This window comes from Salarias fasciatus, chromosome 18 (assembly GCF_902148845.1).
Source record: "Salarias fasciatus chromosome 18, fSalaFa1.1, whole genome shotgun sequence".
In the NCBI taxonomy this organism is placed as follows: Eukaryota; Metazoa; Chordata; class Actinopteri; order Blenniiformes; family Blenniidae; genus Salarias; species Salarias fasciatus.
In genome coordinates this window covers 27,995,774-28,023,500 of record NC_043762.1, presented here as the reverse complement: position 1 = coordinate 28,023,500, position 27,727 = coordinate 27,995,774, and the positions used below count along the sequence as shown (strand labels likewise).

The 27,727-nt window shown below is 46.2% G+C and overlaps 4 protein-coding genes across 4 annotated transcripts; 3 read left to right on the top strand and 1 right to left on the bottom strand.

Annotated features, from left to right (window-relative positions):
- The first annotated feature begins 402 nt into the window (after window positions 1-402).
- Window positions 403-8,321, top strand: LOC115405757 (major facilitator superfamily domain-containing protein 12). Its single transcript, XM_030115461.1, has 11 exons — window positions 403-1,007; window positions 1,323-1,442; window positions 4,431-4,641; window positions 4,719-4,848; window positions 4,935-5,156; window positions 5,286-5,378; window positions 5,722-5,814; window positions 5,974-6,144; window positions 6,229-6,323; window positions 6,454-6,584; window positions 6,678-8,321. The coding sequence occupies exons 1-11, from the start codon at window positions 860-862 to the stop codon at window positions 6,719-6,721; spliced, it is 1,458 nt and encodes a 485-aa protein (XP_029971321.1). The 5' UTR covers window positions 403-859; the 3' UTR covers window positions 6,722-8,321.
- A 274-nt stretch (window positions 8,322-8,595) lies between these two features.
- On the top strand, window positions 8,596-12,192 carry mrpl37 (mitochondrial ribosomal protein L37). The gene is made up of 8 exons (XM_030115465.1): window positions 8,596-9,074; window positions 9,803-9,986; window positions 10,206-10,321; window positions 10,924-11,112; window positions 11,194-11,348; window positions 11,435-11,566; window positions 11,642-11,716; window positions 12,004-12,192. Exons 1-8 carry the CDS (start codon window positions 8,708-8,710, stop codon window positions 12,079-12,081), a joined length of 1,296 nt encoding a protein of 431 aa, XP_029971325.1. The 5' UTR covers window positions 8,596-8,707; the 3' UTR covers window positions 12,082-12,192.
- An 875-nt stretch (window positions 12,193-13,067) lies between these two features.
- On the bottom strand, window positions 13,068-18,488 carry fam151a (family with sequence similarity 151 member A). The gene is made up of 12 exons (XM_030116039.1): window positions 18,389-18,488; window positions 16,830-16,979; window positions 16,597-16,746; window positions 16,364-16,526; window positions 15,143-15,200; window positions 14,664-14,753; window positions 14,438-14,514; window positions 14,220-14,356; window positions 13,936-14,100; window positions 13,736-13,836; window positions 13,456-13,635; window positions 13,068-13,379 (listed from the first exon to the last, which is right to left on the bottom strand). The coding sequence occupies exons 1-12, from the start codon at window positions 18,486-18,488 to the stop codon at window positions 13,068-13,070; spliced, it is 1,683 nt and encodes a 560-aa protein (XP_029971899.1).
- A 1,378-nt stretch (window positions 18,489-19,866) lies between these two features.
- dnai4 (dynein axonemal intermediate chain 4) lies at window positions 19,867-26,603 on the top strand. Its single transcript, XM_030116038.1, is given in 17 exon segments — window positions 19,867-19,987; window positions 21,599-21,683; window positions 21,686-21,729; window positions 21,777-21,909; window positions 22,023-22,179; window positions 22,270-22,409; window positions 22,611-22,775; window positions 22,891-23,076; window positions 23,206-23,354; window positions 23,488-23,574; window positions 23,663-23,814; window positions 23,917-24,077; window positions 24,217-24,347; window positions 24,938-25,030; window positions 25,898-26,124; window positions 26,211-26,364; window positions 26,476-26,603. Coding segments are annotated over 17 exon segments (2,199 nt in total). The 5' UTR covers window positions 19,867-19,897; the 3' UTR covers window positions 26,521-26,603.
- Window positions 26,604-27,727: the final 1,124 nt, after the last annotated feature.

Genomic DNA, 27,727 nt, shown 5'->3' with positions numbered 1-27,727 from the left:
ATAATAATATTATAATGATGTTATTATTACTACTACCGTACCACTATTGTTATTATTTTTATTATATATTACTAATAACGCGCGCGCTCGTGTGTGTGTGTACTTATGTATGCGTAGCGACATCAATGAATTCAGCTGTTGTGGGTTGTGGTTGTCACGTGAAGTTCACGGTTAAACGATTTCTCGCGATAATGGCCGAGAGGAGCGTCGCTGTTTCAGCATAGACCTACAAACCTCGACGCTGCGTCCTCCGCGTCACTCCAGCGCAGTGAGCTGCTGGGAGAACGGCCCACGTGACGGCTCTATGTATTGATCTCTGTGCTCCAGCCCGCTCACATGACCGTGACGTCATGCGTGCCGGCCGCGTCCCCAGTTTGTTTACAGTGTCCAGGTGTGCGCCTCTGTGTGCGGGTCGTCTCTTTTAGCTTTTTAAACTAGGCTTTCTTAAAAGGTTTTTTTTTCTTCTGTAGTTTGTAGGGTTTTTCCTCAGTTTTTTATATGTATCTCCAGTCACGGACACTTCTAATTTTGGAACTGTGATGTTTGGCTCGCGGATGAGAGCGGGATTGAAAGGGAATCCGTGGTGGTAAAACGAAGAGAAACTTTCGTTTTTTGTTTCCGTGTCAGTGCTGATCGGGAGCTCCCGCTGATTTATGTCACCACTACATTACTACTCAGTCACTTGACTGAGAGGAAGCTGCAGATTGAAGGCTGCTGTATTTAAATACAGCAACTCGCGAGAAGAGGAAGCAAACCCACGTCTTTGAGCAATCGGTTTGCATCATATCCTCACACAAAAAAAGATCAGGGTGAGCAGTAAAAGGGAATCGAAGCTGTGAGTTGCCTTCAAACAGTCGAGATGTCTGATGAAACGCAGTCCTTACCAGCCCTCAAGAAGCTGGGATATGCAACCGGACACTTTCTGAATGATCTGTGTGCCTCCATGTGGTTCACCTACCTGCTGGTCTTCTACCACTCAGTGCTGGGATTCCAGAACACCAATGCAGGTATCCATCCATCCATCCATCCATCCATCCATCCATCCACCCATCCACCCATCCATCATCACATAAAACTTACAGTCACAGAAGATGTTAACAAAATCTGATGCTGATATAGTATTACTGTTCTTTTTAATTATTTATTTTTAAGTGCCTTTGTAAAAGCTCTTTGTTTGCTTCAAAGGGTATATTTGAGAGAAGTTCTGGAACTGCATGTGGGTCAAGTGTTGTGATTTTGATGATCTTCGTGTCTCACTCCTTTTCTAATTTCAGCAAAGCTGAATTTAAACACCGAACTGTGTGTGTCTTCCTGTCTCCCAGGTTTGCTGCTGCTGATCGGGCAGATCGCCGATGCCATCTGTACGCCTCTCATCGGCTACGAGTCTGACAAATCGTCTGGCTGTGGAAACTATGGGAGGAGGAAGACGTGGCATTTAGTAGGTGAGTCTGAGAGAAAACAGCCTGACACAGCAGCTCCACTTTACTGCCCAGTAACAGTGAGCAGTAACTCCACACACATCCGAAATACGTGAATGAAAACTCATTTTGAGGTTATTTTTCTCTTTTTGTGTCACGTTGTGGTTGTTTGATATATCTTCCAGGTCATCTTGCTTCAATTCATGGTTTATTTTAGAATCACATCATGTCTGTTTGTCTTTTCCTGCTGGGAAGAGTCCGTCGTTGATCTGTGGTGACCTTTGAAACATTTACTCAGGTGATCCTGAAATGCTGCAGCACTGTTTTCTGATGACTGTTTGAAAAAGTGCCAGATAAAGCTTTTTCCCCAACAGACAAGATATATAAAGTATCTCTGCCTGTAGTGGCAATCCAAGACCAAGAGGACTTTTACTTGTATCCTAAAAATAATGCACAAAACTGGAGGACAAGAGAGACTTCAAATAACAGTCAAAATGGTTCACATTTAATTCCAAGTATTTCAAACAGTCGCTGAAAATGATTGTGTTAGGAGTTATTTTAGGTTTTAATCTCAGTCTTAAACAGTGATGTTTGATTTTAAATGCTGCTGAAGCGACCATTGAACCGTTCACATGCAAACATGCTGACCACTGCTCCAGCTGCAAACCCCCCAAAACTCTGCTTCTGACAGGTTGGCACTGTGGGACCCCGAGTTTGACCCTTGACCACACTGTTTTCAGAAAGTTGTTTTCAAAAAAACAGTTTTGAGTGGCTGCGATGGAAGCGGACGCCCAAAACACCAGGAAAACGTTGTCTACACTTGGAAAAAGTTGACGTCCAGACAGGCTCCCAGTCTGTACCGATTGTATCGCCTTGCCCAGCAGGCTGGATCCACGATAATATCGCTGTCTTTGATTGAAAAGATGTATGACTCCTCGTGTTTGTAGTTATTCATCAACCTGAAATGTCCAGAACAGATCTTGTCTTTTATTCCTGAAATTGCCGACAGGCAACCCAGTCTGCGATCACTCTCCTGCGTCGGAAATAAAGTTTTATAGAGAACAGAGCACATGTGATCAGAATCAGAAAGCCACATCTCTTCACGTCTGCGGTGTTTCAGTGTTAACTGGGTGATGGGATATTTGAGCTTTCATGCTTCGTCCGGGCGTCGTCCTGCTCAGAGCTCAGAGGATGTTTCAGTTCAGGACGGCGCTGGTGAACTGTGGTCTTTCCTGCTGACAGTAGCAACAAAGAAAAGTGTCGTTTCTGCGTGGTGACAGTTGTCTCGTGTCTGCGACTGAATGGTCGAGGGTTCAGTTTGTTGAAGGGTCTTGATGAAACACAGCTTTCTCTGCAGGATTCAGGCGTCGTGGTCCTGCAGAGATGAACAGATCTAGTTGATGTTGACACTCAAGCAGCTAACAAACTGCCCTGAGTATTATTGCTTGCTTTAACTCTGGATTTCCCCTCCATGAAAGCAAATCTCACTTCCTGCTTCAGTTCTGCAGAATGCCTGCTGCACCGCTCACTGAAAAACCTGTTCTGAGAATGTGGTCGTGCATCCCGTGATCGATCGGCGGCCGTGCCAGCCTCCATCTCGCCGCCACAGACGGTGCAGGAAGTCATCAAGTCTGTGATGCTCCTGAACCAATGCGGCTGTTATTAACTTGGTGCTGTCTGGATCTCAGGAGAAGATGGACTCTCAGGATGTTTTAGCAGCTGTCTGTCTGATCAGGGAGTTGGATTTCAAAGTGGCACCGCAATCAGACAGAACTGGCAGTGCTGCTTCTTTAGAGATGGCACGCCCTATGACATGTGACTGTTTGGCTTCAGAGCTGTTTACCTTTGCAGCAGCACCATTTTTAATGACACCGGTTTAAAAACGTACACACAGTACTGCCGATGATTATCCTTTTTTTTTTTTTCTTTTTAAGCTTTGTGTTTTTTCTTTTCTTCCCCCAGATCTGTTTATTTCCATTTTCAAAAGACACACTATCAGACAAAAACAGTTTCAATATGCAAACAACAACATCTGTGGTCTTAGTGACAGCCGTCAGTCATTCATCTATTGGTACGCACACATCAGTTAACAGGACGAGCGACACAAGGACACAAATCAGTAGACAGCAATGGAAGAGAAAATAAAAAAAGACTGACTTATGGAAAAATATGTATGCATGATTATATTAAATATATATGATTTGGATAATCCACATAGTCCAAAAATGAGAGATAGAGGTTGTATTTTTTTCTTTAAAAAGCTTCATTTTTTCTGATTTATTGACTGCAGATTGGAGAGTTTCATTAACAGATTGTATTGATGGTTAATTGTATTTCCACAGTGTTTTGAAGATGGCATGGTATTGAATTTGTTATTTTTTGTGGGCAATTAGGGTTTAAAGTTTTTTTTGCAAAAGGAATAAATGTAAATTTCTCTTAAAAAAAAAAAAAGAACAATGCTTTATTAATATGGAACTTTCATAACAGACATGAAAACGGAACAAACATGACTCCAAGTACAAACCTGGGAAACAGCCGAGATCAAGGAGAAAAATATCTCAGAGTAATGGATGTTTATGAAGGAAAAATGATATCTTCAAGACCTTTGCAGGGAAGCCACTTTCTACCAAAGCCTCTCTTGTTGGCCTGGTCTGTTGGGAGATGATTTAGGAGGAAATGTTCCTAAAACTAATCGGAGGAAGTTCAGCTCTTTGTATCGAAATCACAGAAAACACTTGACGTTGTCCATAAATAGTGAGCGAGCGAGCGGCTGCTGATTGAGTGAGCGGTTGACTAAAATAAGTGGAGGAGCTGACAGCTGAATCACTCACACGCCGCTTTTTCAGTGACAGAAGCTTCCTCCAGCCGGACTGCCTCACAGCCGCTACGTCCTGCTTGATGGTGATGATCGCTGAACTATTTGATGTATTGCAGCAAATTCCAGCCAGTTTGTAACCTTTTTTTTTTTTTTTAACCCGTGTGTGTGTGTGTGTGTGTGTGTGTGTGCTGCAGGTACGCTGAGCGTGGTTCTGTCCTTTGCCTTCATCTTCAACCAGTGCCTGGGCTGCGACGGCCTCACCCCGCAGTGGGCCAGCCTGGTCTACTTCGCGCCGTTCATCGTGATCTTCCAGTTCGGCTGGGCCGCCACGCAGATCTCCCACCTGTCGCTCATCCCGGAGCTGGTCGCCTGCGAGCACGCCAAGGTGGAGCTCACGGCGTACAGGTGCGTTCGGCCACACCGCCGGCGATGCGGTGTGACCCGCCGGTGCTGAACCCGAGCCTGCTCTCCGCTGTGTCCAGATATGCCTTCACGGTCATCGCCAACATCGCCGTGTACGCGGTGGCGTACCTGCTGTTCCACGTCCAGGCGGGGGAGGACGACGACCCGCTGAGCGGCACGCTGGGACCGGTCGACATCCCCATCTTCAGGGTGAGGACAGCAGATGAGAACTGGGTTTGTCCCAGACTTTGTTTTCTACATGTGACGAACACACACTTTGCTCCGGCGGATTTCAGAATCTCTCATTCATCGTCTTGGGAATCGGCGCCGTCTTCTCCATCATATTTCACCTGAGCACCACAGAGAAGAGGAGCGAAGCAGGACGAAGGGCGGAGGATGAGGAGGAGGAGGATGAGGATGAGGAGGAAGGGGAGAACAGGCCTCTGCTGCCTCGCACTGGTTCCTCCTCGTACCTGCTGCAGTGGAAGTGCTGGCTGAGGCAGCCTTCCTTCTACCAGGTGGGGTTCCTCCAGCTCCCCTGTGTGTGTCTGTGTGTGTGTCTGTGTGTGTGTGTCTGTCTGTGTGTGTGTGTCAGTCTGTGTGTGTGTGTGTTTGGCTAACAGGCGTGTTCCTGTGTGTGTCTGCAGGTGGCGCTACTCTACATGTCCACCAGGCTGATCGTCAACCTGTCTCAAACGTACATCTCCATGTATCTCCTCAACACTCTGGGGCTGCACAAGGTGGCGCCTCCTCCTCCTCCTCCTCCTCCTCCTCCTCTTCCTGCTCCTCCTCCTCCTGCTCCTCCTCTTCCTCCTGCTCCTCCTCCTCCTCCTGCTCTTCCTCCTCTTCCTCCTCCTCCTCCTGCTCCTCCTCTTCCTCCTGCTCCTCCTCCTCCTCCTGCTCTTCCTCCTGCTCCTCCTCCTCCTCCTGCTCTTCCTCCTCTTCCTCCTCCTCCTCCTCCTCCTCCTCCTCCTCCTCCTCCTCCTCCTGCTCAGCTTCATTCCATTCAGACCAGCATCCTCCAGCTCTCTGCCGTCTCTGCTCTCAGTTCTGTCTTTCATCTGTTTGTTCTTCCTCCAACAGAAATTCATCGCCACCATCCCCTTGGTGATGTACGTCAGCGGCTTCCTGTTTTCTTTCATCATGAAGCCTCTCAGTAAATTCATTGGGAAAAGTGTAAGTGCTCCTTTATTCCACATACACCTTTCTTTTTGATGAATGTTTTTAGCAGAATCACCAAGCAAAGGAAACTGGAGAACACGCACAGGAAGAACATGTAAACTTGCCACAGAGCGACAGTCTGACCTTCTCTCGGGGCTGACCTTTGCCCTCCAGATGACGTACTTCGTGGGCCTGCTGCTCATCATGGCCTTCTCCTACTGGGCGCTGCTGGACGTCCAGATGGGCCAGGCGGTCTACGCCGCCGCCGCGCTGCTGGGCGCCGGCTCCGCCACCATCCTGGTCATCTCCCTCGCCATGACCGCGGAGCTGATCGGCGATCAGACGGTGAGACATGAGCGTGCGGCGGGGGGGGGGGGACGGGGACGGCCGGCGTCTTGACCTCACCCTCGCCTCTGCTTCCGTCCGCAGCAAAGCGGAGCGTTTGTGTACGGCGCCATGAGCTTCACCGACAAGCTGGCCAACGGAGTCGCCGTGATGGTCATCCAGGCCCTGCACCCCTGCCAGTGAGCACACACACACACACACACACACACACACACACACACACACACACACACACACACACACACACACACAATTTTATGTGTATTCTTGACTCAACATGATGTCCGTGTGTGTGTGTGTGTGTGTCAGCACCGTGGCGTGCTGCTCCGCCTGCGTCTGGTTTTATCACTACATCATGGTCATCGTGACCGGCGGCGTGGCGGCCATGGCAGCGCTGGCTCTCTGCTCCATCCTCATCTGGCCGATCCAGATCCGACCGCGTGAGTCACACACACCAAGCCAGACACAACACGTCTGCATGAGGTGCACTGCTTTAATACTGTGTGTGTGTGTGTGTGTGTGTGTGTGCGCAGGTTTTGTGACCATCAACGGTGAGGATGCAGTCAGAGTCAACTAGCTCCTGCTCTTCTCTCAGCTGTTTTGAGGCCTCGTCTCAGGAATGCAGCAGGATTTCTAAAAGACACCGAAAGCTTCTGTTCTTTATATCGTCCCAAAGGGAAACGAGAGGAATCAAGGTTGTTTTTTTTAATTGAATACTTAGCAGTTGTTTGCACAACTCCACCTAATTTTTAAACTATTTTCCCCAAGAATGGATATGATTCTAGGTGCTGTTCTTCTCCTGAAACTCAGCTGAAAGAACAGAAACATTCAAACTAGTTTCTCCAGAAGAAAACTGACAGAATGAATCTGATCACCACTACAGTACCAGCTCCATTTTATCACAGCTACAGCTTCTTACTGGAAAAGGAGTCACGTTACTACATGAACACATACTGGGAACAAAGGAGTCAAAAGATTTCTGTGTGTTTTACATGTCAGCCATTACATTATGACCGCTCAAACTCTTCTCATGCTCCTTCGATATTCCTTCAGAGTGACATTAAGTGCCTGTCTGTCCGGCTTGTATATGTCTTTATCTGATCACATGGCTGACTCCATCAATCCACCAGGGCAAACACAGACAATCACACACCCGCATGTCAAACTACGACACATTTACATTCACTAAATAGCTTCAAATGCATGTTTTTGGACTGTGGGAGGAAACCGATGTACCCCGGAAAAAAAAAACATGCAAACCACCAGAGAGCTCCTCCCTTTTTTGATGTGAACGTGTGCCCTGGCAGTGCACTTGACTTGTTTTTTTTCTTTTTAATGTGCAGTGGAACAAATCGTGCTAAACTTGTTGTGCAGGTCTTTTAAGTTGCCGTGTATATTTTTGTAGAAGTTGACCATGAGTGTAGTTTGATTGTTCTGTCGGGGAAAAGGGAAAAGCAGTGAAAGCAGTTCTTAAAAAAACAAACAGCTGATTTATTTATTTTTCACATTGCGTGTCTGTGATACGGAACAAGACGAAGCAGGGAAAAAAAACAGACGCAACAGCTTTAATGTCAAAGGGATCTTTTATCCTAATAAAGAGGATATTCATTAAATTTCTTTCCCACAAAGTGGGAACACTCAGCTCGGTCTTGGAAACGGTGCTGAGAAAGAACCAGGGGGGAATACATGGATGGGTTTTAAAGGAAAACTTTCTGTGAAAGAGTTCAGACAGCTTCAGACTTTTCCTTTTCCATTTGTGCCTTGTTTATGAAGTTTTTTTGTTTTTTTTTTACAAAGCACTTTTGTTTTTCCTCAAAGGTGAAACAATTTTCTGCAATATTGTTGAATTGAGTTTATATACTTCTTTGTGGTATTTTACCTTCAGATAATCAAATTAAATGTAACTGATATTGTTACTATCAAAAGAAACTTGACTAACAGTAATGCATGTGATGTGAAAAGCCTCTGGAAAGGCCATCAGTTTACTTGGGGTATTCACATGTTAAATGTGGAAATAAAAGGGAATCATTCTGGTAAGACAGGGACTGACGCCTGACTGTGAGACATTTTTATTTTTTTTCCAAACTAATTTTTCTTACTATGACCTATGTGGAAATATATTGATGTGATTTTGTTTGTTCAATAATAATAAACCACTCCTTGAACAAGTTTCATGACATGAAGTTTTGACTCATTTGTTCAACCTGTGATCACAGGTGAGATTAGAACTACAGCAGTGTGAAAAACGAGGGATCTGAACCTGTTCTTAGTAATTCTAGAATTTCAAGGTCACAATTTTGAAAACTTAAGAAATAGTAAAATCCTTGAATTTTGTGCTTCTACTTGAAGGGTTTTCCACCCGCGCGTTGATGAGGTATTCGGGTTAATGCAGCCGGGTGCCGCCAGGGGGCAGCACAGTCACGTCAGCAAACAGTCTAGCGTCAACGCGAAGAAGAGTAAAGATGGCGGCGCCCGCAGGTTGCATCTTGTGAAAGTCTGCTCGTCGGGTCAAAGCTAAAGTCTCCATGTGTGAAAGTCTGCGGGAAGACGGACGGATTCAGACATGCTCACAAATACGACCCGCTGTGTTTTCGTCCCCGCTGCTTTATTGAAAGATGCGGGACGAGCGGCTGCAGTCGGCGGGTCGTGCTGCCCTCAGGCCCGGAGACGCTTCGGTGTCAGCCGCTGTCATTTCATCAAGCCTCCGCCGAGACCCAAACCCCGGGAGACCGTGGACATCCCCGACCTGGAGACGATCACGTACGGAGAGAGGATGCACCACGTGCCGGGCCTGGCCAAGCCCGTGTTCCCGCACTGGGAGCCGGATCACAAGAACCCGAGGTTTTACAAGGCGCCCCCCGCTCAGCAGATGCCGCTGTTCAAAGACACGCCGTGCTTCATGTTCAACCAGAGGACCAACGTGCTGGAGGGTAACGCACCGGCTCTCATCCCGGGGTTCTCAAAGTGTGGGGCGGGCCTCTTCTGGGGACACCCGAGGCTCTCAGACACGCCTTGTACCAGCACACAGTGTTGTTTTTAATTGAATGTTATTTTACTGTATTGTTTAGATGGAACTCTGATCGTATCAGAAGAAAGTGGAGGCTGAATCTGTAACCACTCATTTCCACTCCTAAGTTGTCCAGATGCCTCCCTTTTCCCCAAGCATCCACTGTTCACATCCTGCCATACACCTGGAAATGTTCCAGTAGTCATTATTCCTCATATTATGTATTAAATTTGATCAGTGCCGTCCTGTTTTGGAATCATCACTCAGCTCACAGTTAGTCTTCAGTTATAAAGTGTTTTATATCTTTTCTAAATGGACCTAAAGAATTGGCATCACGGAAATGTTTAGGTGTTTAGCTAGTAAGGGAGCAGAAGGTGTAATATAGAAAGGAAATATTTTTGTGTATTCATCACATTTATGAATAGTTATTTCTAATGACACTCTTGTGAGCCCATGATTTACTGATGATTTCTTTAATGATTTGAGTTTGACTGAAAGAATGGAATGAAGGCTTATAAGTAAATTTATTCACCAACTTTTTCTGAAAAAACACTAAATTGTTGTTTTATAATCTGCCATTCTGTGAAACTGAAATCACAACCAATATTGATCTCTTTCCCTGACTGTGTGTCTCTGTCCCTCCTTCCTCAGGTGTGCGTCAGGCTGCCTGGTTAACCAAAACCAAAGTCATGCCCAGTTTTCCGTCTCAGCTCCTCTCTCGTACAGAGAATCTTGAAGAGCAGATTCCTGATGTGGATGAGCGAGTGCAGAACGCCATCAAGCACGCTCGGTTCTGGGACACGACGGAGAATCGACCCAAAAAAGAGAAATACTGGTAAAGAAACAGATGCTCTATTCTCTTCAAGAGATGCAGACTCAGCTTTATTAATGCAGAGATACACAGTTGAGTCGATGTTACACTATTAAATTGTTCATGGAGGATGGGAATACTACAATATGGGCCACATTTCACGGTGTTGTTGACATTTGTGTGGAGTTTACCTTTGCAGTGTGTGTGCGTGTGTGTTCGCGTGCGTGTGTGTTTCTCCTGTAGCAACACTCTGCTCCTCAACCTGCTCCATCTGTGTGGCATGCTGCAGCCCAGCCACTCGGCCATCGGCAGGCGGATGTTTACAGAGGACTACTCTCTGGCCGTCACGTGGAAAAGAGGTGAAAACCCGACACCTTTTATCCGCTCGGTCACCAGATCTACCCCAGAGGTGTCGAGTTCGTCTCCCATCACGTGCAGCCGGATTTTATCTCAATCAGGCTGCAGAAGCAATCACAACACGATGACAACTTAACCAATGACCCAATCTGATGCTGTTTAACATTTACAGAAGAAAAATCTGTTGCTTTTTAAGCTGTAAGATTTCTAGCTTGTATCTTTTCATCAATTCACCTTTGATTTACAGTCAGCAGTAGATTAACAGATTTCACTGCAGCGTCTTGCTCTTTACTTCTGATTCTCACTGTTATGTTTTGTCCACTGATCCCACTGAAACATTGAGAATAATATGTCCTGTAGTTGCCAATAATGTAATAATTGGGATCTTCTCAGTGTAATAATGCCTTAATGTAATGACATTTAGACAGTAGTGCAATGAGGGATTGAAGCAGCATTAAATCCACTGTTTTCTCTGCTTGGTGCGTCATGCAGAGTTGCCTCTCCAAACAGTTTCTGGACAGTTTTCATCCACAGTGTATCGAATCAAACAAACTTCCAGGTGCTGTATTTGTTCTAATAGCGTTCCATTTTGTTGTTGAACCAGGTGAGGACCTGTTCCAGGTCCGGGGCCGGAACGGTTTGCTGCACAGCAGCATGGATCCTCTGCCAGCGGTCTGTGGAAAAGACGAAGTGTCCGACACCGCAGATCACACTCTGGAAACTTTCTATCCCATCTCCCCCACCATCGACCTGCAGAAGGCCAACGTGTACAAAGAGAACCTGAACTGCACAGGTGTGGAAATGCTTCCTCTTCATTTTCCCATCATGTCCAGCTGAACCGGAGAGACTAAATGGAACGTCTGTTCTTCACCAGGCTTCAGGGGTAACTCCCCCTACCCTCACGCCCACACGCTCTACTTCCTGGAGTCGGCCGATGTCAACTGCAAGCTCCGCCCAGAGCAGTTCAGAGCCAAGATGGCCATGTTTACGTTTGGGAATGCTCTGTCGCGTGCGTACCAGCTGTACGGGGTGAGACTGCAGGATAAGAAAGCTCTGGGCGGACCGGCTGCTGTCTTCCAGGTGTTTAAGCTCATCTTGTCCGCTGTGTGCTGCAGACGGAGCCCCAGCAGCTGTTGGAGCGCCCTGTGACCGTGCAGGCGGTGGGCACCAACGGGAGAATATTCCAGTTCCTCGTGTTCCAGCTCAACACCACAGATCTGACAGGAGACGACGGCGTCAAAAACCAGGCGGGTTCAGCGTGCTCGTAGAATAATGCCGCTGGTGTGTTTTCGGCACTAATGCGTTTTATTTTCATGTTGCAGATGTGGCTGGATGAAGATGTTGAGCTGTATGATTTTGCAAAAGTTCGTCCACTCATCAAGAAGAAGGAAGTGAGGGTACGGTGTTTTGTGTGATTGGAAAATAAGCTGCTTGTAGCGTCTACAGGAGAAGCTCCTGCTGTAGTGGAAGCGAGGAACAGGAGGAAAATATATGAAACGTGTTAAATTCATGCAAATGAGGACACTTTTAGAACATTAGAAGCATCACATGTACATGTTTAGTGCGACAAAAAAATATCACTGGTTGATTTAATAAAATCTCCTGTTTTTACTATTTAAATCCCACAGTGGTTATAAATATTTCTAAAACTTCAGATTGAACACGTCTCTTCGTGTCTCTTCAGGTTCCAGCTGGTCTGTCGGGATACAAGCCCGAAGTCTTCAGGAAGTTCCTGGCTCTGTACCTGCATGGAGCCGAGTAGGAAAACAAAACGGCCAACATGCCACCAGGAGTCTCTTCTTTTCAATATTGTCAACTATAAATGTCCCACATGTGTTTTTCTTCTGTTGGTATTAAACTATTCATTGAAGAGGTGGAGTGATTCTCAGAGTGCTGATTTGGAGGAATTGTGTTGGCAGTAAACAGAGTTAAAGGTTTTATTGAAAGCTGGTCCAGGCTTCAGATGCACATTAATAAACTGAATGAACAAGCCACCAGTGCTCTCCAATGGCAGCTCCACTAGAGACAAATTCAAACCTGGGCTAAATCAATTACAGCCTGAAATTTGCATCGTTTTACAAATTGTCTTTCAATTTGGAGTTTCGCGTCACAAACACATTTCGGCAGACGGGACATCATATGGATTAGTGATTTACATACTTTACAAATACACATTAAATGTTTAAAATAAAAATACTTGTATGATCTCCGTCAGCTGCTTAAAAAATTTGAGCTTTTTCCATTTGTTTGTTTCAGTCGAATAGCTTCACACTGGCGACAGTCTTAAAACATGTTTAAATATTTTTGATAAACATTAGAAAACAATCCTGTTTCCTCTATTTTTTCCTGGCAAAGTGTTTTTCAATTCAACTGATAAATTTCTCTTAAATGACACTTGGACTTGGTTAAAGCATCGTATTAGTACAAGTTTTTGAACGTTTTTCCAGTACTTCCACAAAGAGCATCCAATGTAGTTTTTTTTTTTTCTTTAACAGAAATAAGAGAAATCTATCAAGTTCTGAGACTTTTTAAACTGGAAACAGTGAAATATATATGATTCTTGCCAGTATGTGTATATTAGCGTGTATTTATGGCACATGAGAGTGTTTGAACTCTAAAGTAATTCCACTCTGGGGATTTGAATAAATATACTGTAACAGTTTAACTTTCTCTTCTCTTTCAATCACAATTCAATTACAGCTAAAAGTCGAAGTGCTCAGTGTCACACTAGAGGTCAAAGGTCGTGGGTTAGGACTCCTCAGACATCACATACAGCTTTGCGTCGTCCCTCCCTGAGTGCTGATCTCTGAGCGCCTTCAGGACGGCGAGGTCTCCGGCCCTGCTCTCCTCCTTCCACTCCAATATAAAGTGGTATCTGTCCATCAGCTGGGTCAGAGAGCGGCGCTGCGTCTCTCCGCCCAGGACCGCCGCCGTGTCCAGATGCAGAGCCACCCTCTGAGACAGGCCGGACACCGCCGGCGGGACGACAGACGGCCATGTCTGCTCGGCCAGCACCAGAGTCACGTAGGGGAAGAGCCTTTCCACTGTGGAAACAAAGTCCTGGAAGAGAGGCAGAGGACACAGTGGGACTGGAGCGCAGCGCCCCCTTCCTGTCTAATGGCCTCAGCTACTGTACCTCTGTGCTGTTGCTGCTGTTCGGATCCTCCACGCTGATCCACACGGGCCGGTACAGCCTCTCTGTGGTGTAGGCCGAGCGCAGCAGGTCCAGAGAATCCTCCAGAACCTCATAGGAGTGGACCCTCAGGTAAATACCCCACGGGGCTTTAGGGTGCTGCCCGAGCGTCTGGAGAACTTCCTGCAAACACAAAACCTTCTGTAACCTGTGGATGCACCTTTTTTTTATATATATATATTTTTTTTTTTGCTTTGATTGTGGCGTATTTAAACTGACTGACCTCCAGCGTGAGCGGCTGGGATCCAGAACGCTGCACCACAGGGAAGCGGGGCTTTTCACCGTGAGGAGCCACATGAAGGACCAGCATCCCCCCCACCTCATCTACACACCGGGACATGACACACATCAGACAGGAAGGGGATTCAGAGTGCTGCTCCTTCACGGTGGAGGAGGACGCTGCGGGAATCCAGCTGAATCAACCTGCGAGGCGAGCCGACAGGGACGACCCATCGGTCACTGTGAACCACGACACGGCCAGGCTGTCCGGACGTCCCGACAGGAAGCTGTCCTCCAGATGCTGAGCCGGATGCAGGAAGTCCATCAGATCTCCTCCAGGATAGAATCTCCTCACTCGGTTTTGGCTTCCTGTCAATCATACACCATGACCAAGACAGTGAACAGTGAACAAGACAGAGAAACCTCATCTTTCATACCTGACTGACTTGAAATTATCATCAGTTTCGGGTCATCGTAATGCCACTTACTTGCTGCTCCTTTAAACTGTGTGAGCGTAGGTTCATATATGTCGTAGTAGACTCTGGCAGGGTGGCTGTTGTCCCGGACGAACAGCAAGTCGTCCAGAGGGGGGTGGATCGAACCTTGCCACAGAGTCAGACTGTAGCTGGAAACACAAAATCCCAAAATCAAAACTGTCAGTGAGTCACGACAGAAACTCTAAGATGAGGTCAGAGCGCTCTCTCACTTGGAGGACTGGCTGAGGATCCAGCTGATGTGCTGCCAGCCGCTACGGACCATCATGGCATGAACTGGAAACGTCACCTGAAGGAAGGAAAACACCCTCATATACGTATTTTTTTTTTTTTATCCGTGAGTTACAGTTGTACAATTGATTCGTTTACAGTCTATAATCTGGTCCTGAGTGTTTTACAGTGTTTCTCATATTGCTGTTCTATTCACCTTCCACCTACCTTTTGCGGGACATCTTTGACCAGTTCATACATTTCTTCCACCATGGTCCTGGTGTAGGTTCCAACTAAAATCGGAGGAAGATACGTCGCCTGTCAAAAATAAAAAAAATCATTATTTTCAATTCCACTCACTTAAACAAGTGTGATCGATTGTGTTAAAAGCAGAGAAGATGACGATGAATAGAAGTCCCTTTGCTCTCCACATGGTTAAAATGTGGAGAGTAAAGGGAAGTTTGATGCTGTTGATTTTGGGAGAGACTTTTTTGTCTTGGTTTTTGCCAACATCCTGATGTCTTTGTTTGGAAACCCTGATTAAAGACTGATACGTGTGTGTTGTGTGATTAGGAATGCACTGATTCTTTGCTGTTAGGAATGTATAAGTTCAGAACCAAGGCATTAAAACAACAAAGTTTACTGCGTGTTTACTTAATTCAAGTTACTAAAACAAATGGAGCAACTAGGAAGAACATGCAGCTTACCTTCCATCCTGGAGACAAAGTCACATCCCAGAACTTCTCCTGGACCACTTCCAAAAATCTGAAAAATTTGAAATGAGCACACAGTTGATACATATCTGAAATGATGTGTTTCTTAAAATCAGGAGGATTGAGACTTTAAAGGAGGGGTCTGATGCAAAATCCACTTTTTTGAACTTTGTACAATGCATTATACCCCTTTCACACTGCAACTAGCGGGTCGACCCGTGTTCTCGACCCGCTAATAATCGCCTTTTGAGTCCTTTCACACTGCTTGCAGACCTGCCTGCTGGCCAGCCGAGTCGCTGCGTTTTCCCGCGCCGATAGCGTCCTGCGTTGATGACATCATCAGCGCGACGAAGCAAAGCGAAAGTAAACAACGGACTAGAGCTCAGTCCCCAAATCTCCTCTTCCCCACGGATCCAGAGGAGCTCTCTGGTCTCGCTATCTTGCCAATACTGGGTCATCTTGACGAAGGAAATCTCACGCTGTGTCCAGAAACAACAACTAGCGTGCTAACGTAGCCACACTGCGTCGACGTCATCACGTAAGTTACCACGTCGACTCCCTTCTGCCTTGCACACTCCCTTTCGCCCCTCCCACTATAAAGCCAATAGCAGCGACCTGCTAAAAACCCGCGTCGATTGCAGGGTTGAAAAACCCGGGTCTAATGCCGAGTGAACACTTTCACACTGCCATGAGGAGCCGATTAATTAGCGGGTTTAAATAGGTTTTTTGGCCGGTGTGAAAGGGGTATTAGTGTCTTTTCCCTGTTAAAAAGACACATGGAGTTGTTTCCTGAACCATTCACACATATTTGAGCAATCCCTGAATCTCCTCCTGGCAGCCATGTTGAGGCTGAAACGCTCAGTTTTGCACAGCTCCGCCCATCTCTGACGTGGTCTGCACAGCTCCTCCTGCACAGCTGGCGCTCTCCCACCCCTGTCAGGGGCGGGGGAAATACACCGTAAATCGCTGAGATGGACGCTCTGAGGGGGGCGTGTCACTAAGCTGAGGTGATTCTTAAAGTAACAGGGACCCATTTCCAGTCGTTTGAGGCAGCCTGATGCAGAGGAACATTTGATTTAAGTTATTTTTGAGATATGCAGTTTTCACCATCCAACTTTGAGCAAAGCTGTTGCTTGAGTGAGCTGTAGATTGATACTGAAGGGCTAAAAAACGCGTAATATCCCTCCTTTAACTTGAGGGTAGTTTTCTTTTCACCTGGTTCCATTGATCGCTGGCAGGAAGTTGGGAACGTTGGGTCCCTGGACGATGTCTGCGTTCACCCACACCGGCCGGTTGATTCTCGTCCGGTTGTTCTTTTCATTGAGCAGGTCCAGCGACGGGCCGACGGACTCCAGAGACTTAAAGTCCAGTTTTATACCTGCGAGAAAAACACAGAGACTGAGACTCCCTGGCGTCACGACTATCCTGACCTGTTCTGTTTTCTGTACCTTTGTCAGATGAGAGCACGGCGTCCAGCCACTGGTCCAGAGTGTTGTCGCTGTAGATGTCTGGCGGATGAGCCATGATGGGGACCAGGCTCTGATTGACGGTCCCGTACCCCTCCAGAGTGATGTCGGCCTCCAGGATCATGACAGGAGCTGCGGTGGAGTTTAGTGCAGACGGTTCATTCTCACCTCCAGGCACAAACACACCACAGATATCTTCAGCTGTGTGTTTTTACTTGTGAGAGCTTTGTTCATTTCGCTCTTGTTGTTGGCTCTGTGGAACCAGGTGGCCAACAGGCCGTCGGTTTCACCGATGTGTCCCATCTGCTTCAGGTAGTCCAACATGTCTCCACCAGTGGAAAACACTGGGACAGCAGCCGGGGAGTCTGAGCAGAGGGTGGAGAAAGACGAGGAGTGAAGCAGACGCTGACAAAACATCGATAAAGCTGCAGTAGCATCAGCACAACAAGCAGGCTGAATATATAATGAATAATAGTTTATAGTATTGCCACATCTTAGAGGCCATGAACACAGAGTTGTTTTTCATGTTATGCTGTTACTTTCTGTTTTGAAATCGTAAATTTCCCCCTGTGGGACTAAAGGAATTTCAATTCATCCATCCATCCATCCATCCATTTTCTACCGCTTATCCGGGGCCGGGTCGCGGGGGCAGCAGTCTCAACAGGGATGCCCAGACCTCCCTGTCCCCACAAACTTCCTCCAGCTCCTCTGGGAGGATCCCAAGGCGTTCCCAGGCCAGCCGAGAGACATAGTCTCTGCAGTGTGTCCTGGGTCTTCCCCGGGGTCTCCTCCCAGTGGGACATGCCCGGAACACCTCCCCAGGGAGGCGTCCAGGAGGCATCCTAACCAGATGCCCGAGCCACCTCAGCTGGCTCCTCTCGATGCGGAGGAGTAGCGGCTCTACTCCGACCTCCTCCCTGACCTGAGCCAAAAGGCGAAGCTCTCGATTTACCAGTCAATCTATGTTCCCACCCTCATCTATGGTCATGAGCTTTGGGTCATGACCGAAAGGACAAGATCCCGGATGCAAGCGGCTGAAATGAGTTTCCTCCGTAGGGTGGCTGGGCGCTCCCTTAGAGACAGGGTGAGGAGCAATTTCAATTCAATTCAGTTTAATTTTAAATTAAATTCCTCAAGGAACAGATCACTGCAGGAGTTCAGGAAGATGGGAATATGATCCAAGCTGGAGATTGGAAGTCAGCCAGCTCCACCAGCTGACCTGCGACCAGTCTGTGGCCTTTCAGCCTCTGGAGGCTCGAGGTTAAGAAGGAGAAATAGTATTCCAGGCTGGACGAGTTTGATCTGAAGTGTCAAAACACCAAAACTGTAATCTTGGATGTTGGTTTCTACAACTGACCATCAAACCAAAGCTAAGTGGTATTAAATGAGGTGACAGTGTATTTCTCTGCAAACAGTCTGTATGGAGTTCATCCCGATGCTTTATCTCCTTGACATAACCAAGTTTTATCAAATACCCTTTAACCACTGACATAACACTAGGTGTGGGTTGATGGTAATCATTTGCAGTGCCTCTCAACGTGCCAAAACATGGAACAGCTGATTCAGAACAGTTCTGCCTAAAACTAAAGACAATTTGAAATTCTAGTCTACTTGTTGCATTAAAACTGAAGCATGGTAAGTTATGGTAGCTGCAGGCTTCTCCCATTAATCAATACATGTGCCACACTGGGACAACTCTGGAAATTCAGCCAAGAGTGAATGAGTGAATGGATTTCAGTGAATACAATACAGGAAAACGGCGGTATGAATGTACCTGACTCCCCGCCGATCAGCAATACACAGGCAGAGATGATCCCAGCCAGAAGGGCGACTCCGACCGCCGCAGCCGCCAACACCAGATATTTCTTGGCCATCCTAAAGACACAAGAATGGAATCTTGAAGAGTGTCTGAGTGACTGCAAAACATCTGACTGCATAAATCACAAGGTAGTTATCAATGATCAGTGTGCTGCTTTTATATAAAAAGGCAGATGCGTCTATGCGTTTGTCACAAACCTGTTTTGACTTTTTTCCTCCTGTAGGAGTTATTTCCTTCCTTCTGCTGTCAGAGTGCTCCTCCGTCCTTCACATCCAGAGGTCCAACGCTCAGTGAGGCAGACTGGTTTTATAGCGACCACAGACTGCACTGATAAGGATCACATGTTCTGACACTAATGACCAGTAAATGTTCTTCTCATTAGTAGCAATGTTGTGTTCTCTGGTCCAGTTGTTCTCTTATTCCTTTAAAAACAATGCTTCAAATTCTACCTGTTGAGAAGAAACGTGAGAAAAAGTTACACATCAGAGAAAGTTTGCATAAAAACAATCAGGTTAGTTAATCATTAAAAAAGATCACTAACTATAAAAGTAATTATTACACGGTGTGATATCCCTCCAACATACTCACTGATTTAATTTAATTAGAAAGTTTTGTTAAAACTATCAGCACTGTTGTGAATTGGGCTATACGTTTGATGTGTTTTGTTTTGAGGGTTCCTCTGATTATTTATTAATACATGAGTAGTTAACGGAGTGGGAGAGATTTTAAAAAGGCAGACACACAGCTGGATTAAGTGAACTTTGACCTCCTTTCGACTATCAGTTAATGTGTTTGGACAGTCTCTATAGAACCTCCATCCATGGAGCACAGAGAGACACAAAGTAATAACATCTATGGGCAACTTAGCATGATCAGTTAACCTCACATGTATGGCGGAAACTGCAAAATCGAAAAAAGCCTCAAAGAAATCAAATACCTAATTTCAATTCAGTGAAGCAGGGATATTCTGTTTAACTTTTAAAAATATTGTGCTGTGTCTTTCCTATGTCTGATAGAGTTGAACCATGTTCAGATATTTTCGTTTAAATGCCTCAAAAAAACAAAAACAAAAAAAAACTAGGAAGCTCTTGAAAGGAACCCCAGTGGAATGTCTGCAGCCTGCAGTGACCACTCCCCGCCTGCAGGGGGCTCTACACGCACTGAGACCTCCATGTTGCCATAGCAACACGTAGAGGAAACCACAGAGCGCTGATAACAGAAAAGTGGAGAAGATCATGTCAAACTCCGTGGCAAAGGATGAGAAACGGAAGAAAAGGCGCGCTGCGGGGCTGGGCTCGTGAGTTCCTCCTGTCATCATGTTTTGTTGTGGCTCAGCGCTGCAGGCTCGCTCACCGCGGGGCCGTCTTCTCCTCCAGCTCCTCCTCCAGCTCGTCCAGAGTGTTTCACGCCTCAGTGTCGGGAGCTCCGGCGGCCAGTCAGAGCTCCAGGCGGACAAACAGCGTGATGTGTTCCCACAGCAGGAGCTTCAGCCCGGCCGGAGGCAGCAAAGTCCTGGAGAACAGCTCCGGGCCGCTGCCGAGACCAGTGGTCCGGGTGAGTCCCGGTCAGGGTGGGCTGTGAGCGGGTTTAGGAGAGGCGGGTCTTTTGGATCAGATCACTGAAAATACCTGGTCCTTTTGGCTGAGCTCAGGGAAATGATTCAACTGTCTTTCCACTCAGTGAAAATTCTCCGTTCCTTCAGCCCGCCTGAATAAAATGAGCCCATTCTTCTGGCTTGGCTTGGTCCAATGAATAAGTCTGTTATTTTTGTGTCATCTCTCTAAACAAAAGTGAACAATGGCAACACAGTAGTAAAACATATGCTCCAAATGTAGTGAAAACGTTTACATCTCCAAATAACTGAGTGTAAAGTGAACTCATCTTCACTGTAACACAAACATGTGTAAAGTTCATCAATCCTGACCTATTTTTATGTGGAACCAGGGGCGGAGCAGGGGTCCCAGCCAGGGTGGGGGGGGGGGGGGGGTGGGGGGCAATTCTCCACGGGCCCTTGTGGCCTGAACATCCCCATTAAAACATAATCGCTTAAAAAAATGCCGCAGATAATGTAATGTACAATGTACGTAATGTACTACACTGTCTGGTTCAGACACACCTATTGTTTTAGCTAACATTTTCAATAGTTTTTATTAATATTTTTTATAAAAAATATATTTTTTTCTCAATAGCTCCCAGGTTATTTGACCTATTGACTCCAAATCACTTGTGAATCACATTTCTGTAGTGTCTCTTTCAGGCACACCTCTTTGTTTTCGCTTTAAATATTGCAAAAAGAATTATATTAATATTTGTAAGAGAAATTTTGAGCTCAGTATCTCCCAGTTCATTTGACCTATTGACTGAAAAGCAGCATTAGGACAAGCTTTCCTTAATTTACTTTGTTGTTCAGTTTAGTTTTTTGTCAACATTATTCATGCGTCTTCTATTAATTATGAATAAGGTTGTGATCAATGTTTGTTTTGCAGTCCTCTCAGTTTCGCTTTTACCGTAATGAGGAGAATATGTGCGCAACGCTAAACGACGTGTCGGCTCACTTCACTGTGTTTGTCAGAGCGCCGGCTGGCTTGACCGCAGTACGTCATTTAGCGGTGCGCACATATTCTCCGTATTACGGTAAAAGCGAAACCGAGAGGATTACAGGCTGCACCTCCAGGAAAACTAAACAGACAACATGGGCGAACATTTTTTCATTTTTATTTTTTAAACAACTTTATCCTATGAATGTGACTGTTATAGAGTCCAACTTCACTTCCTTACCATTTTCTTCAGCACGCTTTTTTCCCCCCTTCATGATGGGCCCCCACGCAGCAATGGGCCCAGGGCAGCCGCCCCCTCCGCCCCCTGCCTACTCCGCTATTGTGTGGAACCCTTCTTCCTTACCCTGTCTTTAGAACTTCACTGCTGCCACATTGTCTTTACAAGCAACAGTTACTGACTGATTAATCCATCTGTTATCTTAATTATTTCATTCTGTTCATGGTAGCGGGTCACTGAAGCTGTTGAAAAGAAATAAACAGTAAATCTATCATTCTATGGCGCTTATAAGAAATAAATGTCAGCAGTCAGATTACTATAGTGGAATTAAAGGCTCAACACTCACATGAAGTCCAGGAGTGTGTAGGTGACTGTTTATTGTATTTGCAGGTGTCTGATGAGGAGGGAAATGATATCACCCCTCAGCCGCTCTACCCGGCAGATCCAGGAGCAGCGCAGGCCAAGGTCAGCCGGCTCCCCTCGCTGGATCAGTACCAGAGCAGGTAGCAGCCACAGGAAGCGTTCTCCAGCCTTCCTCTGGAACCGGAGACACTCTCTGTCGTCTGAGCTGTGCATGCTGGGAATATCTTCCAGGTCGTTGTTTGGCGGCAGCAGAATATCCAGCCAGTCTACCATCGAGTCAATAAATGAGGATACTGAGGACACGTTTCCAAAAAGAGACCTGTCCGTCGCCCTCCCAGGTTGTTATCGAAGATTTTTCCACAGTTTATTAAAACTGAATGCCAGTTATCTGTGACAGCATCCAATAGATTCTCTTCTACTTGGTAAGAGTATATTTTCATCCTTCTCGCAGATGTCAGGGTTAAAAAGTACAACATTGAGGAGCAAGTGACAGAAGACATGCTGGAGGAGATGATCAACGTCTCGATCTGTGAGACTGAAACCATCACGCTGCTGGACATCCCGAGCAGCTTGGTGTCCGCGGAGGCTGCTGATGCTGAGGCCGTCTCGTGAGTGAAGCCATTTCACCAGTGTCTCCAACTAAACGCCATCTGACCGGGACACTCGTTCATGCCGTCATCTCCACTTTGTGTTCACAGAGAAAGGAACAAGCGTTACGCTGAGGTCTGCCTGAACAGACCCTTCAGTGAGAAATACGTGGATCGATGGATGCAGACGATAAATGAAACGACTAAAAACAAGCAGGTTCAGACCAGCAGCGTGGACATGATGGATAAAGGTTAGATTCCCTTGCTTCGGGTCTCTTTCTGCTTCAGAAAGTTGTATTCAGTGAAGAGTCAATAAGTTGTAATAACGTACTTCCAGTGTCTCAGTCTTTCTTTGGTTGATCAGTGATGCTGAACTGGATAAAGCCACACAGAAGCCAGACGGTGTGTGGCAGCTCTGTCATCTACCTATCAGTCTTTATGCATTCCCACAGCTGTGACTGTCACCACGTGGGACACGTGGGACGCCCTGTACGGCCCCGAGCAGGAGGGAGTGGCGGCCGCCACTGCTTCACAGAAGGATGTCGACCTGGAGACGGCTGTCGAGTCCAGCAGAGGAGCGGAGAAGAGCGTGTCGCTGGGAAGCACAGCCAGTTCCGGTAATAACCAACAGGAAACACTGAATTCTCTGCTTTCTTAATATTGGACACAAATAGAAATTAGACATGCTTCATCTGAATTGCTTTATTGACACTCTGTCTTTCTTACAAGCAGTCACGGCCTCCAGCTCTCTGAATGAAGTGGAAACAAGCGGCGCCTGTATAAACCCGGACGCAGACCTGCAGCTCATCATGTTCTCCGACAAATTCCAGCAGTGCCTGCAAGTGATGGAGAAAAGCGTCCTCCTCAATAATGTCCAGCCTCAGCTGGCGTCTTACAGGCACCTGCCTGCTATAGAGGGTAATGTTAATGTCTTAATATCATGAACTCATGCCACTGTTAACAATGACGTGGTGGAATTAGGATTAAATAAAGATGTAAATTGGAATATAATAATTTGATTGATTATAATTATTGTGTCAACCCCAGGAGGAGCAGCGAAGCCTGAGACAGCCGATGAGACAGAGGCTGATGCAGAGACGAGCCGCTCCCCAGCCCTGCAGTGTCTCTGGGTCTTCAGCTGCCAGCTGGTCAGAGGACAGAGTGTCAGCAGCCTGGCCTGGAACAAGAAGAACCAGGTCCTCCAGCTGAGCAGCACACACTCCGTTCTCTGTGAATGCAGATAAGTCAACCTTCCCACTGAGCTGGTTGGGGCTTGTGTGTATTAAATGATATTTAATATTTCTTCGTATCTCTTTCTCGATGTTGCAGAACATCCTGGCCGTGGGTTACGGTAACGTGAGCTCCGAGCGCCCGTCACCAGGTCTTGTTTGCTGCTGGTCCTATAAAAACATTACGGTCGGACTCCATTCCCGTTTCCGTGGTAACGTGCCGAGTGTTGGGTTGGCGTGGCGGCTGTGCCGGCTGACTTGTGTCTCCTGTTCAGTGGCCCAGTCGAGTCCTCCACTGCGACAGCGCCGTGACCTCCCTGGACTTCTCAGCCAGCCATCCCGACCAGCTGGCTGTGGGGATGTGTGACGGCAGCATCGTGCTGCACAGCCTGCAGAACCCAGACGAGCCATGTGCCGTCAGCAGCCAGTGAGTGTGTGTGTGTGTGTGTGTGTGTGTGTTAACAGGCTGTGGCCAACTGAAAATCCCCTCGGCGCCACTGATGCCGCTGCTGTCTTGTCTCCGGTGCAGCGACTGTCCCAAAAGGCATTTGGGGCCGGTGTCGCAGCTCAAGTGGACTGAGAAGGATCTGAGTTTGACCGTGAAGGAAAAGGTGGAGACTCTGTTCTCCGTGGGCACCGACGGCAGAGTCAGCAACTGGTTGGTCCACAGCGGTGGTCTGGACTGCATCGGTACTGCTCTCAGCAACACGCCGCAGTAAAGCTGTGAACAGCTGGAAGCCTTGATCACAGCAGTGTTTACATGTGCTTTTGTCTGAATACCTCTGGCAATCGTGATGTTGTTAATGTTGTTGTGTGTGTGTTGGTACAGAGCTTCTGGTGATCAGTAGGACTCATGACATAAAGAAGACACCTGGATGGAACAAGGCGGAGAGTATAAATGAGACCGCGACCGGGTTGAAAATGAGGAGTCCTGGTCTGTGTTTGGACTTCTACCCCACAGTAAGCTGTTTGCAGACGTTCATTCCATCATTAGCTGATCTTCTAGATTTCCATATCAAGATATGTAACATTAGTAATCCTTTGAAAATGAAAAAAAGACCAACTTGAGGGGTGTGCTCTGCCAGAAGATGACAGAGGGTTATTACAGTGAATATAAGAGTATATAATATTTGAGCAAAAGTCTTAAAATTCTTCATTTTCAATTGTTTATTACTAACAATCAATTCAAGAGTTGATTACTCCTTTAAAAAAAGATAAACATACAATAAACAGACTTCAACAACATTGCATGAGTATGTATGGCTAAGCACGAGGGATAGATATGTGGCCCTGACTGAATTAGCAGGAACTTGGTTCGCAGACAACGTCATCCAAAGTTCAGTCGAATGTTTGATTCTCTGAAGAAGAGCTGATGCAGCTCAGTGGTAAACATACTAATGTCCCCAGTTGCATTACTAGTGCTACAAATAATTCCTCCTCCTTTTTTTTTTGCTTGTGACATTATCATTTCTGTATATAAAAGACGTTTTTAGGTGAAATGTTGAAAGTGATCCTCTCCATTTGTGTTTTGTGGTTTTACTTTCCCGCAGGATTCCAGTATCTACCTGATCGGCACACCGGAGGGTCTCATTCACAAATGTTCCATGTTCAGTGGTCAGCTGGAGACATACAGGAAGCACTCTGTAAGACGTTTGGGATAAAAGCCTCCGGTACCACTGGTATTGATGCTTCTCCCCCACAATGCACTGCTCCAGTCAGATTCATCGAGTGGAAAAATCAAGAAAATCTTGACTTAAGAGCATGGTTGACAAGAAGTCAGATTTAGTGAAAACATGAAAGCCGGAGGTCATAAAATTCTGTTTCCAAGGACACAGAATTATTTATTTATTTATTTATTAACCAGATTGATTTTGTTTTTGGAACTCTGTGATTTTTCTTTACCAGTTTAGATTGTATTATGCAGGTCCTCTGCCATTCATCGGGGGGTGCTGCAGCACCTTCAAGTAGCGATTCCCTCTCTGGACGTAAGCATTTACATAACTACAGGCTGATGCCGTGACGAGGACTCAGCTTTGTTGACTTGACTTTCTCTGCTTTCTATTTTTGTTTCACTCCAGTTTCTTCAGCTTACAGTTACTCTAGGTTACAGCTGATCTGTGCCATCCTGGTACAGACCAGAAGTGTCGGACATGAGGCCCGTGGGCCGGAAACTGGACAAAATACTAAGAGCAGAGCAGATAAATCCAGGATATCGCTGTTCATTTATCTATGTTATCAACAAAGTAGCATCAGCAACAAAACTGCTGCTGAGTGTAAACTTTAATATTCATTGCTGCAAGCTAATTACTTAGTTTTTCCACATTTCATTTATTTTGGAGCCTTTGGGATAGATAAGTTCAAATAGCATTTTTGATTAAAAATATTTTACTTAAACTTAATTTAACTTTTTCTAAAACAAAGTCAAACATATGAAGTTGTCATGAAAGTGTCTTTGGCTCATCATGTGGAGTTTGCGTAGCTGATGCGGTTGCTGGTTCGGTTCCTCTCAGTGTGCCGTGACCTGCGTCACATTCAGCCCCTTCAGTCCCGACGTGTTCCTGAGCTGCTCCTCGGACTGGACCATCCACATCTGGAAGCTGGACCAGCCCGAGCCCGTGTTGAGCCTCAGCTCCTCTCGGACCCCCGTGTGGGACGTCAGGTGGTCTCCCATGTGCCCCTCGGTGTTCGGAGCCGTTACTGAGACACAGCTGGAGATCTGGGACCTGAATGTAAACATGTGAGTGAGACTGTGTTTTTCTAAAGAGCACGCATCCTTCTCTTTCTGTGAGTGATCTTGTTTCTTCGCGTCCCTCTTCCCACCAGGATGGACCCTGTCATAGTGCAGCCCGCCGCCCCCGGGGTGAGGATGACCTCCCTGCTGTTCGCCCCGCAGACAGACTGCGTCCTGGTAGGAGACACCGAGGGAAACGTGACGGTCTACAAGCTCCACAACCTCAATGCAGGAGGAAGAAGCCAGGTGAGACACGTGAAGAGTGCAGGAACCAATACAGCTAAACACAGCAAGTCACCTTCTATGTCCACTTGTCTGAACGGGTAAACAGAGCTGCTCTGGACTTTTGTCGTTCAGGTGGACGTCCTGAAAGAGCTCCTCCACACTGAAGCTCCAAAATAACCACAACCACAGCTGGTGTGTTCGGCGTCCTGTCTGGAGAACAAGCAGCGCTGCTGCATGAAAGCATTAGATATGATTCTTCATTGTACACAAACTTTATTTCTTCAACGAGTGGCTTTTTTTGGGCAGTTTGTAATATTTTTCTGAATGGAAACGAATAAAAAATTGGAATCAAGTTTACAAATATGTTTGCTTCTAATGAATTGATTTTCAAATGCATTAATGTCATTTAAAACGTTGTGCACTGAGGAGCACTCAGAGGAGCTGTTTATAAACTATGGCCATCATGTTCATAGAGTGAGAAATGTAATTAATTAGGTTTAGAATTGGTATCTACTTGTGTGTCTTAACTGTAGTAAATTTGAAGTGTGGGGCTCCAAACGGTACCCTGCTTAGGGCCCCACGATGTCTACACTGCAAAAACAGCCCCACTAGAAATAAGCTAAATATTCTTAAGTCTGGGCAAATTTTCTTGTTTTGAGCAAAAAAAAAAAAAATCTGCCAATGGGGTAAGCAAAATTTACTTGGCTAGAATTCTTAAAACTAGACTATAAATCTAGCCACTTTAAGACCATAATGTGTCTTAAAACTAGAAAGAATAGTCCAAAATGTAAGAAAATTTGCTTATAACAAGCAAAGAAACTTTGTCGCGTAAGAAATATTTACTTAAAGTAAGTGTTCTGCTTTCTTGATGAAGCTGACTTTAAGAATGTTTTACTTAAAGGTATAATACAGGATTTTCTCGAAGTTACTCACTTTTTGAACAACGCGCATGCGCCAGACCATCCGCCCGGCTCTCCTGCTTCCTGCTCCCAGGAAACGCGGAAGCGTTCGAGCGCGATCTCCTCTTCTCCGGACGTGCACGGCTCTGTTTACAGTTTCTGCGATCCGCCTCGCTCATAAATAAAGCTTTTTTTCCGAAACGGTTACAGTTTCATTATGTCAGACTCGCCATCGGTAAGTACGAGCTCTGAAGCTCACCGGCTACATAAACACTCTGAATGCGCATGCGCAACAGGGAGAAGCCTATTGGGCGCAAGCACGTAGAACCGCCTTACAAAACCAGCTCGTCAGAATGATTGACAAACAGACCAACCAATTATTTAGGTGATCCACCCGGAAATCAAAATCCTGTATGTATTACACACATGCTCATGTAATATGCTCGATTTTTTATTACCTTTCTTCTCTGGATATTTGGATGATA